The following is a 10,433-nucleotide window of genomic DNA, read 5'->3' on the forward strand; positions in this document are numbered from 1 at the left end:
GTGTGTGTGTGTGTGTGTGTGTGTATTTCACTGATAGTTCACGGTTCCTGGAGTTCCTGGTCTGCCTGGTCACAGTGCGATGAGTGTGCCGGCTCGTCCGTTCGAACCAGACAGTGCAACAGTCCCCCTGCCAGGTTTGGTGGCCTCCCCTGTCTGGGCGAGAGCCGGCAGAGCCGCAGATGTCACGACAACGTCACTGTCTGCCCAGGTCGGCCCGCTGAGAGCTTTCATTCTGACCGTATCTGTGTTTAAACACAGAGATGCTCACAAAGTCTGAGAAGTTGCCTTTTCACACGCCATAGCGCCTTTTCCCGCCGTCTTTGTTAAAAGTTAGATTCATTTGTGTTTCTCAGACTGCGGTGGTGGTCAGAAGGAATGGCCATGTGGGAAGCCTTGCGCTCGCTCCTGTTCAGATCTCCATTCCGACACAGACTGCTTGGACTCCCCCCGGTGCATCCGGACTTGTGGTTGTCCAGGCGACATGCTGCTGCAGGACGAAGTGTGCGTGGCCAGACAGGAGTGCCGCTGCAAATACCACAACGGCTCAGCTACCGGTTCGACACGTCTTCCGTTTACGTGGAAATCTCTTGAAAGAATCAAAAACAGCGATCTGTTGTTCATGTCAGAAACATAAAACTGTGTTTCTCTGCCAAGATGGTTTGGATTCCAGGAACGCGTCATGGGTGTGGCCTGGTGGATATGACTGGCAGTTTGCAAATCCAGGGGATATCATCATCAGTGACTGCAAAAACTGGTAAAGCTGTTTCTTCAATGATGACAATCCACTCAGACTTTGAAAAGTTCAGTATCGATTCCTCATCTATCAATTATGCTTCTTTAATTCCTCAGCTCGTGTCAGGGTGGCGTTTTGCAGTGCCGGTCTGTTCCCGGTTGCCATGTGGATGGGGGCTGGGGCCAATGGGGAGCCTGGACCGAGTGCTCTGTTCCTTGTGGCGGAGGCGTGACGTTCAGGAGGCGTTTGTGCGACAACCCGGCCCCTCAGGCCGGCGGCAGAGGCTGCCTGGGTGCACCGGAGCAGAAGAAGGACTGCAACATGCAAATGTGCACAGGTAGTCGTCTACTACAAGCTAGCATTTCTAAATTTATTCTATCTTCAGTTTAACTACAAACTTTACACAGAATATTTAGAGTTCTGGTCTGTTTTGTGTCCAGACTCTGTGGGCCCGTGGCTGCTCTGGTCTCAGTGGTCTTCTTGCTCGGTGAGCTGTGGCGGAGGGCAGCAGTCCCGTTCTCGTACCTGCACCTCTCCCCCTTGCCACGGCGTCAGTCGCCAAAGCAAAATGTGCAACACACAAGTCTGCCTTGGTGGGTTTGAGTTTCTGAACCTTATGTGTGATTTTTTCCTGCTCTGAAATCTGACATTCAGTCAGATTTCCATGTTTGCAGAAGTAAAGTCACATGGGTAATGGCATGGATTGTCTTGTGAGGTTCCTCAAGATCCTGTTTTGGGCTCTATTGTATTCCAGCTCAGTGTAGTCTCAATAGATTATGTGTCTGTATGCTGACGATATGCAATTTTATTTTTGTCTTGGGTTTTTCGCATTTCAGATTCTGTCCACCTTGACTGGGAGACAGAAATAATTTACTTGCTGAAACATTACTCGTGTTATAAGTGTAGATGTTTCCACACATTTTATCATGCTGTGTTCCTCCTCGTTTTTGCAGTACTTTGTCATCCTTTGAAAAATGGTGCTACATAAATAATCTCTAAAAAGTGACTTGCGTGTGTTTTTTGCATGCCGTTGTGAAGATGTGGGCTGCCCCCCCGGTAAACTGTACAGGGAGTGTGAGCGTGGAGAGGGCTGTCCCTTCAGCTGCGCTCAGGTCAGTGGCAGAGAGGGCTGCTACTCTGACAGCTGTGACGAAGGCTGCCACTGCCCCCCGCACACCTACCAGCACCGTGGAACGTGTATGCCGGTGGGTCCTGAGCAACTTCAGGCTAGGCAGTTGAGGACGGGTTGAGACAGAACAGACTGACCCCATGTGACCTGTGTGTTTCAGGAGTGTCCGTGTCTGGTGGATGGAGAGTTCCTGGCCCGCCTGCAGAGCGTGTCTGTCACACCCGTATCATCTCTGCTCTCCAACAATGTCTCAGAAGGGATGGAGCTCATGTCTGGAGATGAACTCACGCACGACTGCAGCACCTGGTGAGCCCAACGTGTTGAAGTCGGTCTGATCTGCTGAACAGCTCTATGATTTACCCTGGGATCGGGTTTTGTTTCCTGTAGCGGCTGTGAGCATGGCAGGTGGAACTGTTCGCTGGAGCTCTGCCCCGTCGACGGTGGGTTGTCACCCTGGGACCCCTGGAGCCCCTGCTCGCTCTCCTGTGGAGGTCTGGGAGTGAAGGCTCGCTCCAGGACCTGCACAGAGCCGGCCCCGGCCCACGGTGGGAGAGACTGTCAGGGGCCCCGCCATGAAACCACCTACTGCCAGGCCCCTGACTGTCCAGGTGGGGGTTAACCTGAGAGAACGTTTGTTGATGAAATGATTTGTCCTACGGTTACAAGATTAATTGTTTGTTTTTTTTCAGCTACTGTTGTTCCAACAGTGGAGCCAACTATTCCAGGTAGCATCTTTGCTTTAATTTAAGCATTTATAATCTTCTTCTTCTTCTTCATTTTACTGTACATGCTGGTCGATTTCTCTAGAGATGCCCTGATCTTATTTTTTTTTAGTCTGCTATTCAGCCTTTCTGTTATCTACTGAAAATATCAACCTCGCTTAAAACGGGAAAGACCAAAAGACATGTTCCAAAACATTGTAAAAGATGTTTTCTTTTAAATGTAGCATTACATTTGTGCTTTCTTTTACATTATAAACGGCTCACCATGTCAATGAAAATAACTTACTTTTTATTAAAGTGGAAGCACTTTATTGTCGTTGTGTTCAGTGATAAAGATCAAAACCTTTCTTTGTCTTTCCAACTGGCCGGTTAACGGTCAGGATCACCACTTGATCTCAAGAACCAAATTTGCTTTGTCGTCTTTCTTACCGTCTCCTTTAGAGGAGGACTCCGGCTTCTCTTCGTGGTCGCTGTGGAGCTCCTGCACCAAAACCTGCACCGACTTTCAGAGCCCTGCTGTTAAGTCTCGTCATCGACTCTGTGCCAAACCTCCCTGCTCTGGAAGCGCTGACCAGGAGAAGGCGTGCAACCTGCCCCAGTGTCCAGGTCTGTCACAGTTCCCTCTCCGGGTCAATTCTGGCAGGTTTCTCCCAGAACAAACGCTGACTTTTTTAAAAATGTATTGTGATTTTTAAATGTAGCAATAATTAAGAAACAGCGGGCGTGGTTAGTTCCAAAGAAAACCAACCTGTTTGGTAAAACAGTTACGGAGGCCCTTTTCACTCTTTCTGAAGTTAGAACCACAAACTTTAATATATCTTTGGCAGATTTTATGCTGCAGACCAACAGAGTGGTTCATATTTGTGAGCTGTTTGGCAGAAGACTGACTCTGCTCATCATCCGCAGTGAAACATGCATTTCTTCAGCTGGTCAGAGTTTATGATAACCTTGGAGTTGACCTCCCAAAAGACATTTAGGTTGTAATCTGACAAGATGAGAACAAATTTAAGCTACATTTGGTATTGAACTATATACCAGGAAAGACGCCATATAACCTTTAGTAAGGGTGCACCTAGATTTTGTGTGATCGGCCAATACTTACATGTGAAATGGATCTTATCAAACTGACAAAACTGCTATAAAACTTTAAAAATCATAATCGGCCAAAACTGGAATTGCCAGGTCAGGTTTTTTTTAGAGATCATCAATCAGTAATTGGTCAGTAAACTGCAATCGGTGCTCCAGTAGACTGTAGTATACTGCAGTAGTCTTAATTTTTTCTCAGCTATTATAATCTGTATATACAAGCGCTAGAAAGAGCATCGTTTAATAATTAGACATTGGGAATGAGCTGCAAAGATTTGTACCGTTTGCACTACACTGTGTTCTGAACTGCAGGTGAGGTGTGTGTAGGAGCCACCTGCCCTCCAAAGAACTGCTCCTGGACGGAGTGGGGGACATGGGGGTCCTGCTCTCGGTCCTGTGGGGTTGGTCACCAGCAGAGGATCCGAACCTTCCTCCAGCCTGCCGGTAACGGTTCCTGGTGTGAGGACATTGTTGGAGGGAACCTGGAGCATCGCTTCTGTAACATCCGGCCCTGCAGAGGTCAGTGCTGCGCCTTGCCCAGCCAGTACGCTTCACGGTGAAGTTTGAGCCGACGCCCTGACGTGTCTCTGTGAAACAGTGGACGGAGGCTGGTCCAGGTGGAGTCCCTGGTCCCGCTGCGACCAGCGCTGCGGCGGCGGCCGCTCCATCCGCACCCGCTCCTGCTCCAGCCCCCCGCCCAAGAACGGGGGCAGGAAGTGTGTGGGGGAGAAAAACCAGGTCAAGCCGTGCAACACCAAACCTTGTGGTGAGGCTGAACAGAACACGCCATGTGTAGATCACTGTAACCTTTCCACGTCCTCGTCCTGCACACAAACAAAGCCTCATTAAGTCAGCATATGGCCGTGTTGGAAAAGTCAGCATTCTTGGGGAGGCATGAGATGCAGAAACGGAGCCGGCAGCATCCCCAGGAGATTCATGACCTTCTGCGTGTGCGTGTGTGTGTGCGTGTGTGTGCGTGTGTGTGTGTGTGTGTGTGTGTGTGTGCGTGGCGTATGTGCGTGTGTGTGTGTATGTGCGCGTGTGTGTGTTTGCCGTCAGATGATGGAGGCTGTCCGACGGGCCAGGAGTTTGTGTCGTGTGCCAACCAGTGTCCTCAGCGTTGCTCAGATCTCCAGCAGGGCATCGAGTGCCAGGGCAGCACCGAATGTCAACCCGGCTGCCGCTGCCCTCAAGGTCTTGAACCGGCTCCATGCTCAGACACACTGCATGTCTTTGTTTGTGTTTGTTTCGTACAAACACAAACAATATTAATATATTAATTAGCGTGTAAAAGTTGATGAAAGCGGTTTTATTAAATTATTTGGTTGGATATTATATGGCTTCTTTGATCCACATTGACTTTTTGCGTCATAAATTATCAAAGCTCTGTCTAAAATCTGTTCTGGAAGATGAATCATTTATCTTCCCCAGGGACTTTTTTTGAATTGCCAATATCGGGAAGCAAATACATTTTTTAATCTAATCAAAACTAATATTTTTTGTTAGATAAAATAACTACGTTTTCCAGGATTATACTTAGTTATTATACAGTACTATGGTCTATTTACAAATGTTATGTATTTTGACTAGATGCACATCAAGATCTCCAGTGTGTTGAAACGTCCTGAAACCTGCTGAGTTTTAGAACAGGTTTCGCTGTGTGTGTGTGTGTGTGTGTGTGTGTGTGTGTGTGTGTGTGTGTGTGTGTGTGTGTGTGTGTGTGTGTGTGTGTGTGTTCAGGTCGGTTGCAGCAGGACGGTGTGTGTGTGGAGCTGTGGCAGTGCGACTGCGTGGACTCGCTGGGCGACATGTGGACAGCCGGCAGCTGGCACCAGGTGGACTGCAACAACTGCAGCTGCTCTGACGGCCGGCTGCTCTGCACCAATCACAGCTGCCTGCCCGCCTGCGCGTGGAGCTCATGGTCCAGCTGGGCAGCCTGCAGCACTTCCTGTGGACGGGGCCAGAGAACCAGATACAGGTGAGGTAGTGGACACTCTGAGTTGGGTTGACATTTGGCATTAACAGCCAGCAAACCACTTTAGTCTCTAACTGAACAGTGTTGGGTCTGTAGGGGTACAGAAGGATTCATCCTTTAGGGGCTCACTTGCAGAATAAACTCTTCCAGCAATGATGGATTAGTCTGTTGACTGAAAGTGAAATTAGCATGCATCTGCAACCTACTGTTATTATTTGTAGCATAAGTTCAATGCAGCATGTCATTGAACTTATGACACGTTGCATTGTGGGTACTTATTACCATCTTTCTGTTAGGCAGAGTAGCAAGAAACAGTTACTTTGCTGAGTCCGTGTCGTACATTGTGTCAGATCCCGGATCCCAGAGACCGAAGGAACAGACTGCAACTTTGAGGAGGTTCAGCACAAACCGTGCAACCCTGGACCCTGCCCTCCTCTCTGCCTTCATGGTGAACAGGAACTCGGAGTGGGAGACACCTGGCTGCAGGGAGAGTGTCAGCAATGGTGAGATGGAAGAGGAGGAAAGTTCAGAGCCGGGATGCTCAGGCATCAACACGGTTTCACATTTTTCCATGCTCTGTTTTCTTTCTCAGCATTTGTACCCCAGAGGGAATCTACTGCCAAGACATCGACTGCAGAGGTAGACACTAGATTCACTCTAATGATGATGTAAAGGTAGGGGAACGGTGTAAAATAGTGTTTAATTGTAACCTGGTTAGTCTGTCATTGAATTGCATTTATGCTGCACTGTGACCAGTTAAGGTTTTACAAATGCCATAGTGCACTTCTCAGGCTTTGCTCTAGCTGTGGCGACTCTAATGCCAGAAAATGTCACGAAAATCCAAACTTTAAGTGAGTGTGACACCTCCAGATGGAATCGGAGGGAATCTTATCCCCCATGTCTAAAACTCTGATACCTCAGGAAATGGTGGCAGCCTGGATGCTTTGTGTTTGCAGTTGACGGTGCCTGGACGCCCTGGTCAGTGTGGTCTGACTGCTCAGTGACCTGCAGCCAAGGGACGCGGGTCCGAACCCGAGCCTGCATCAACCCCCCGCCACGAAACAACGGCTCGCTCTGCAGCGGAGCGGCCAGAGAATCGCAGCACTGCCAGACGCCTCCATGTGTGGGTTGGTATTCACCAGTGGGCATTGAACTCATCTTCATTTTGGGCCATATGTAGATCATGAAAGTCCTTAAATGGCCATTAGTTGCAGAATGTGTAGATAAAACTACCTATTAATACATTCTTAAAGTACAGCTTTCTCTTGATTCAGTTTGCAATCCTTAATAAATAATATTTAACATCTTTTCACATCAATGACATTTGGCCTTGTACAAATAACCACTGATTTGATTGATAAAATAATATTTAAGCAGATAACAGTTACCTTGAACTTGTGTTTATGTGGCTTTCTGAGGTCTAGAGGGCCACAAAAAATGGATATGGTGGTCTGGTTCTGGCCCTCGGGCCTTGAGTTTGACACCTTCCTGAACCTCTGAGTCTTTGTGAGCAGCTCACTAAAACACACCCTGACACCATGCTGAACCTCTCAACCTGCCGCTACTTCCTGTTTGGATAACTTCAAATATCAGCTCCCCCCCTTTTATCTCTTTGATTTTTTTATTCCCTTCCAGATGACCTTTGCCCGTGGTCGCCATGGTCACCGTGCTCTCGGAGCTGCGGCGCCGGGTCGGTTTCTCGACGCAGGGCGTGTGTGTGTCAGGAGGGAGGGGACGCGGCGTGCCCGCCTGAAGCCGAGGCCGTGAGGAACAGAGAGGAGACCCAGCTGTGTTACCACCGACCGTGTCCCGGTACAGAGCCAGAAAAAACCACGATAAGACCGTATTATGATGTTGTTAAGCTGCAAAGAAATATTAATTAGCATTATTTTCAAATATTCCAGGTGTTATTTAGCTTTTGCTTTGCAATTTGTTATTTATACAAGACATGGACTGCTATGTCTTGCCTGAGGAAATGAATTTCCTCAGGCATTTATTTCTGCCTGAGGAAAACCACAGGCAGAAATAAATGTGTGTGTAGAAGTCCTCAACAGTTTTGTTTTCCAGAATGTCCCATGTCCGCGTGGAGCGTTTGGTCTCGCTGCTCGTGCGAGTCTCAGAGGCAGCAGCGATATCGCGTAGCGCTCACCTCGGCCACCGGGGGGCAGCAGTGCACTCCTGTAGAAACCCAGAGCTGGGCGTGCGGCCTCAGTCAGTGTGACAGTGAGTTAGGTTTTCTGGAGGTTCTCCTGCTTACTGAGCTCTTCCCTTTCAGATTCTTCCCCGCTGTCTGATTGAGTGAATCTGTTTGTGTGGCATTTTCTATGCAGTGAAGTTTGTGCACAATAAAAAAATCAAAAACTCTTATGAACAGTTGTGTCTCCCTGTTTGCAGGCTGCGAAGCCCCGTTTGTTTACTCGACATGCGGAGCGCCTTGTGAGAAGCAGTGTGCTCTGATGGGCAGAGAAGATCTTTGTCTGGGGGTCAGGGAGTGCACACCTGGCTGCTACTGCCCTCAGGTCGACTTCTACTCTCTAATCTGATTTAATTCTATTTTATATTTATTGTACAAAATATAATACTGTATAAAGAAAAAAAATATGAAACTGCTTAAAAAAAATTCAATGCTGAACTAATTTGACATCTATGATTGGAGGTGAAGGAAACTAATTTACAACAGAGGTCATTGTAGATGGAGGGGAAAAAATAGGAGTAAATTCCTGCCAAAAAACTCATAAATGTTTAGATTGATTAGTGAAATTTTCAAGAGAAAAACAAAGATATTTTTGAGTTTGAGAAGTCAAAAATTTGCTAGAAAAAAAAACCAAGGACATTTTTAGTTTTCGGACATTTTAGAAAACTTACAAAAATAAAACTGACGCATTTGGAATTGTAGTTTGACTCTTTTTGTATGAAGCTGCCTGAAGCAAAACTAATGGCTCACAGAGTCACGTTGTGTTTTTCCTTGCAGGGCCTGCTGCAGCAGAACGGCAGCTGTGTTCCTCTGCAGCAGTGTGGCTGCATGTACCTGGGGCCCCAGGCTTCAGAGGAACCTCCCACACCCATCATCGTCCCTCAGGGGGCCACGGTCACTATAGGCTGCAGCACCTGGTTAGAGCCACATTTTGTTTTGCATTATTTGTTGTGCTCAAAGACTAGAAGACTGAAGCAACCTGAAATGGTTTCTAATATTCCTGCTGCAGCAGAGTGATGTCATTCACCACCTTCTGCCAAAGTTGTTACAGTTAACTAAAACTAAAGAAATAACAAAGACTGAAAACATGTTTTCATTTACTGAACTAAATAAAAATTATAATTAACAGGGAAAACTATAACTAAATGAAACTCTACTTGTTTATAAAATTAACTAAAACATACTGAAATTATATATATATAGTATTTTTTGTCTTTGTGTTTCTGGATTTATTTACTAGCTGTTTGAACTTTTTGTGAAATTGATTTATGTTTCCCACACACATGCAGTTTACTTACACTAACAGTACTTACATGAATCTGCATAATGGAGGCAGCAGAAGTTAGGAGGAAACACCAGACTGTTGGTGTTAACTCCTAAAAATAACAACAACCTAAAACTTCTACTAAAACTAATTAAAACTAAAGTGAAACTGAATAATATTTAGCTAAAACTTTCAAACACACCATAAAAAACAAATGAAAAATAAATAACTGAATTAAACAAAAAGTCACAACGAAATAATAAAAAACCCAAAACTATCATCACCCTGCAGTTCCTACTAAATCAGTTTATCTTTTATTATCCTTTCATCATGTTTTTTTTCCTCTCTTCCAGCCTGTGCCATGATGGGACTTTACATTGTGACATGAGAGAATGTGAAGGTAAGAAAAGCGAATGTCTGAACGATCCGCCTCCCATCAACCCACCCGGTCCTCCATCCGGATCATTCCTCTTCCAGTGGTCCTCAGTGAGTGGTCCCAGTGGACCCCCTGCTCTCCCTGTGCCCCCCTGGCCTCCCAGCAGCTCGCTCCGTCCCTGGAGGCGCTCGTCAACGGCACCAACCTGGCCTCCGTCCAGAGACGTTTCCGGGCCTGCCTGGACATCGATTCGGGTCTGCCTGTCAAGAGAGAGGAGGAGAGCCGATGTCCGGGGCCGCTGGTGGAGGACAGGCTCTGTCCAGATGCCGCCGTCTGCAGAGGTGATGCCGTTCATTCAGGAGGACATCGCACATCACAGCCATATATTGTTTTTTTTATTTTTTTTTATTTTGCCAGAGTATTTTTTTTTTTGTGTTACTCCACAGTGAGGAAATGTTTGGTTTTGCTGACACTGAGCTCACTTCTAAAGCAGCAGACTCAGGAAACCTGTCAGAGTCTGACAAGCAGAACATCCCAGAAAACACCCATTTTATCCAGTCGGTGTGGTGATGAAACCTACCTGTTGTGTTGCTTTCATAAGAAAACATAAAGCCGGGTTACGGCATACGGTCAGTCAGACAGTCATCTGTGTTAGGAACACACACCGTACAATGAAACACACAGCTTCTGCTTCACAGTTATTCACTGGGTTGTGTTGGTCACTAAAACACACTGATGTTTGTGATGCAATGTGATAACGACAGATTAACAGAGTTTGGCGTGTGAATATTTCAACAAGGCACAAAGTCAACTTCACTTCAATTTACCAAAACAAGTTTTATGTCTGATTAATTATCCATCCATCCATCCATCCATTTTCTTGCACCCTTGTCCCTTAGTGGGGTCGGGAGGGTTGCTGGTGCCTATCTCCAGCTATCGTTTCGGGCAAGAGGC

At 46.7% G+C, this 10,433-nt stretch overlaps 1 protein-coding gene across 1 annotated transcript; it reads left to right on the top strand.

The window, feature by feature from the left end:
* Nucleotides 1-43: 43 nt before the first annotated feature.
* Nucleotides 44-10,334, top strand: LOC103461145 (SCO-spondin-like). The gene is made up of 23 exons (XM_008403469.2): nucleotides 44-208; nucleotides 354-554; nucleotides 655-754; nucleotides 850-1,070; nucleotides 1,174-1,326; nucleotides 1,772-1,938; nucleotides 2,023-2,168; nucleotides 2,250-2,470; nucleotides 2,552-2,587; nucleotides 3,026-3,190; nucleotides 3,983-4,189; nucleotides 4,269-4,436; nucleotides 4,730-4,864; nucleotides 5,411-5,648; nucleotides 5,996-6,148; nucleotides 6,238-6,284; nucleotides 6,602-6,772; nucleotides 7,281-7,457; nucleotides 7,713-7,868; nucleotides 8,040-8,164; nucleotides 8,617-8,756; nucleotides 9,457-9,503; nucleotides 9,581-10,334. The coding sequence occupies exons 2-23, from the start codon at nucleotides 482-484 to the stop codon at nucleotides 10,087-10,089; spliced, it is 3,555 nt and encodes a 1,184-aa protein (XP_008401691.1). The 5' UTR covers nucleotides 44-208; nucleotides 354-481; the 3' UTR covers nucleotides 10,090-10,334.
* Nucleotides 10,335-10,433: the final 99 nt, after the last annotated feature.

Source organism: Poecilia reticulata, unplaced genomic scaffold, assembly GCF_000633615.1.
Source record: "Poecilia reticulata strain Guanapo unplaced genomic scaffold, Guppy_female_1.0+MT scaffold_666, whole genome shotgun sequence".
Taxonomy (NCBI): Eukaryota; Metazoa; Chordata; class Actinopteri; order Cyprinodontiformes; family Poeciliidae; genus Poecilia; species Poecilia reticulata.

What these genes read in the sequence shown, in the direction of transcription:
- LOC103461145 (XM_008403469.2), top strand. Translation starts at nt 482, where the DNA reads ATGCTGCTGCAGGACGAAGTGTGCGTGGCCAGACAGGAGTGCCGCTGC. An exon ending in GGCCAGAGAACCAGATACAG is followed by an intron (nt 5,649 to 5,995) that starts GTGAGGTAGTGG and finishes ACATTGTGTCAG; the next exon opens with ATCCCGGATCCCAGAGACCG. An exon ending in CTGGCTGCTACTGCCCTCAG is followed by an intron (nt 8,165 to 8,616) that starts GTCGACTTCTAC and finishes TTTTCCTTGCAG; the next exon opens with GGCCTGCTGCAGCAGAACGG.